General features: G+C 63.1%; 1 protein-coding gene across 1 annotated transcript in view; it reads right to left on the bottom strand.

Moving 5' to 3' along the window:
• The window catches only part of RBFOX3 (RNA binding protein, fox-1 homolog (C. elegans) 3), a gene marked incomplete at both ends in the record, with an annotated part of 5,532 nt that overhangs the window by 2,113 nt on the left and 2,064 nt on the right, over positions 1-1,355 (bottom strand). The window contains 2 exons of the mRNA XM_009078509.1: positions 143-203; positions 1,140-1,232. Coding sequence (XP_009076757.1) covers positions 143-203; positions 1,140-1,232 — 154 coding nt within the window. The remainder of the gene's footprint in view (positions 1-142; positions 204-1,139; positions 1,233-1,355) is intronic.

The raw sequence follows: 1,355 nt of genomic DNA, 5'->3' as shown, positions 1-1,355 counted from the left end.
CTGGGCAGGGGCAGCTGCTCTCCCATCTGTCCACAGGTGTGGAGCGCGTTTACTGCCAGAGGTCTGCGGCTGACAAGCAGTGTGGGCACCCAGGGACACCCCTGCCCTCTGCAGCCCCTGCTCTCTGGACACTGGCCCTTACCATTGGTGTAGGGGTTGGCCACCTTCTTGTTGGTCATGACACGGGCCGTGGCGTTGTTCACCTGCAGAGAGAGGGACGGGAGCTCAGTGCCTGCAGGCTGTGGGACTAGCGAGGCTGTGGTCCAGGTGTGTGGTGTGGCCCGGGGGTGCCCGCCCGCTGCTTCGGATGCCAGCGTGAAGGATGCCGGACGCACAGAGACACGAGACAAGTCTCTGCCCGCAGCCATCCCGCCGTGATGCAGACCTGTCCATGCCCCCAGCCAGCCCAGCCCCCCCAGCTCCAGCAATGAGCATGGGTCAGGCTGGTGACTGGTGCCCTGAGCGCTGTGGTGCCATGCTCAGGCTGAGCCCCGATGTGCTTCCCATGAGCTCCTACCCGGCTTTGTTGGACCACATTGTCCCTGTCCATGGGGCATTGCTGTGCCCTGCCAGGCTCCCTCCCTGCCCCCAGCACTGCTGGGGACATTCTGTCCCACTCCATCTGCCACGTGCCACCCTGCTTGCCAGCCACCAGCAAGAAGCTGCTGACGATCAGACAGAGCCCAATCCCTGTGCCAGGCTTGGAGAAATCAAAGCCTCCAGAGTGGGGCAGCAGCTGGCATTGTAGGTGCAGAGCCCTGAGTGGATCCTCCCAGTGCAGGGCAGGTAGAGACAGCGCTGGGGGCAGAGCCCCTCTGCTCCCTGCAGAGCCTGGGGTGGCTGCACAGTGGGCATGGGGGTCCACCAGACCCCTCTGTACCAGGTAGAACGCAGCCCCAGCTGACACCATGGCTCTCCTTGCATGTGGGAGGTTCCTTTGGGCTGGACACTCCTGGTGCCAAGCAACGACCTTCCCAGCAGCACACATGCTCCCGTGCTACATTCGGGGACACATGCACGCGTTGGGCACAGCTCCCTGGGGCACCCGGGACCCGGAGCTGCCCCCAAGCGCCCCGCAGCCCGGGCAAGGGACACGCACACGCAGGCATGGCACGGCACTAGCACACTTATCTGAGCACCTCAATCTTCCGGCCCTCTACGATGGTGCCATTCAGCTTCTCCCGTGCCCGGTCGGCATCTGTGCTAGTTTCAAAAGTTACAAACCCAAAACCCTGTGAGCAGAGGAGAAAAGGAGAAAGAAAGAGACAGAGAGAGACAGAGAGAGGGTGTGGGGACAGAGAGAGAGAGGGGGTGAATCAGGAGAGCTGGCGCAGGAGGTGAGGCTGCCGCAGTGC

This window comes from Acanthisitta chloris, unplaced genomic scaffold (assembly GCF_000695815.1).
Source record: "Acanthisitta chloris isolate BGI_N310 unplaced genomic scaffold, ASM69581v1 scaffold24427, whole genome shotgun sequence".
Classification (NCBI taxonomy): domain Eukaryota; kingdom Metazoa; phylum Chordata; class Aves; order Passeriformes; family Acanthisittidae; genus Acanthisitta; species Acanthisitta chloris.
Note: the sequence above shows the minus strand (reverse complement) of the source record. Positions and strands in the feature narration are given on the sequence as shown.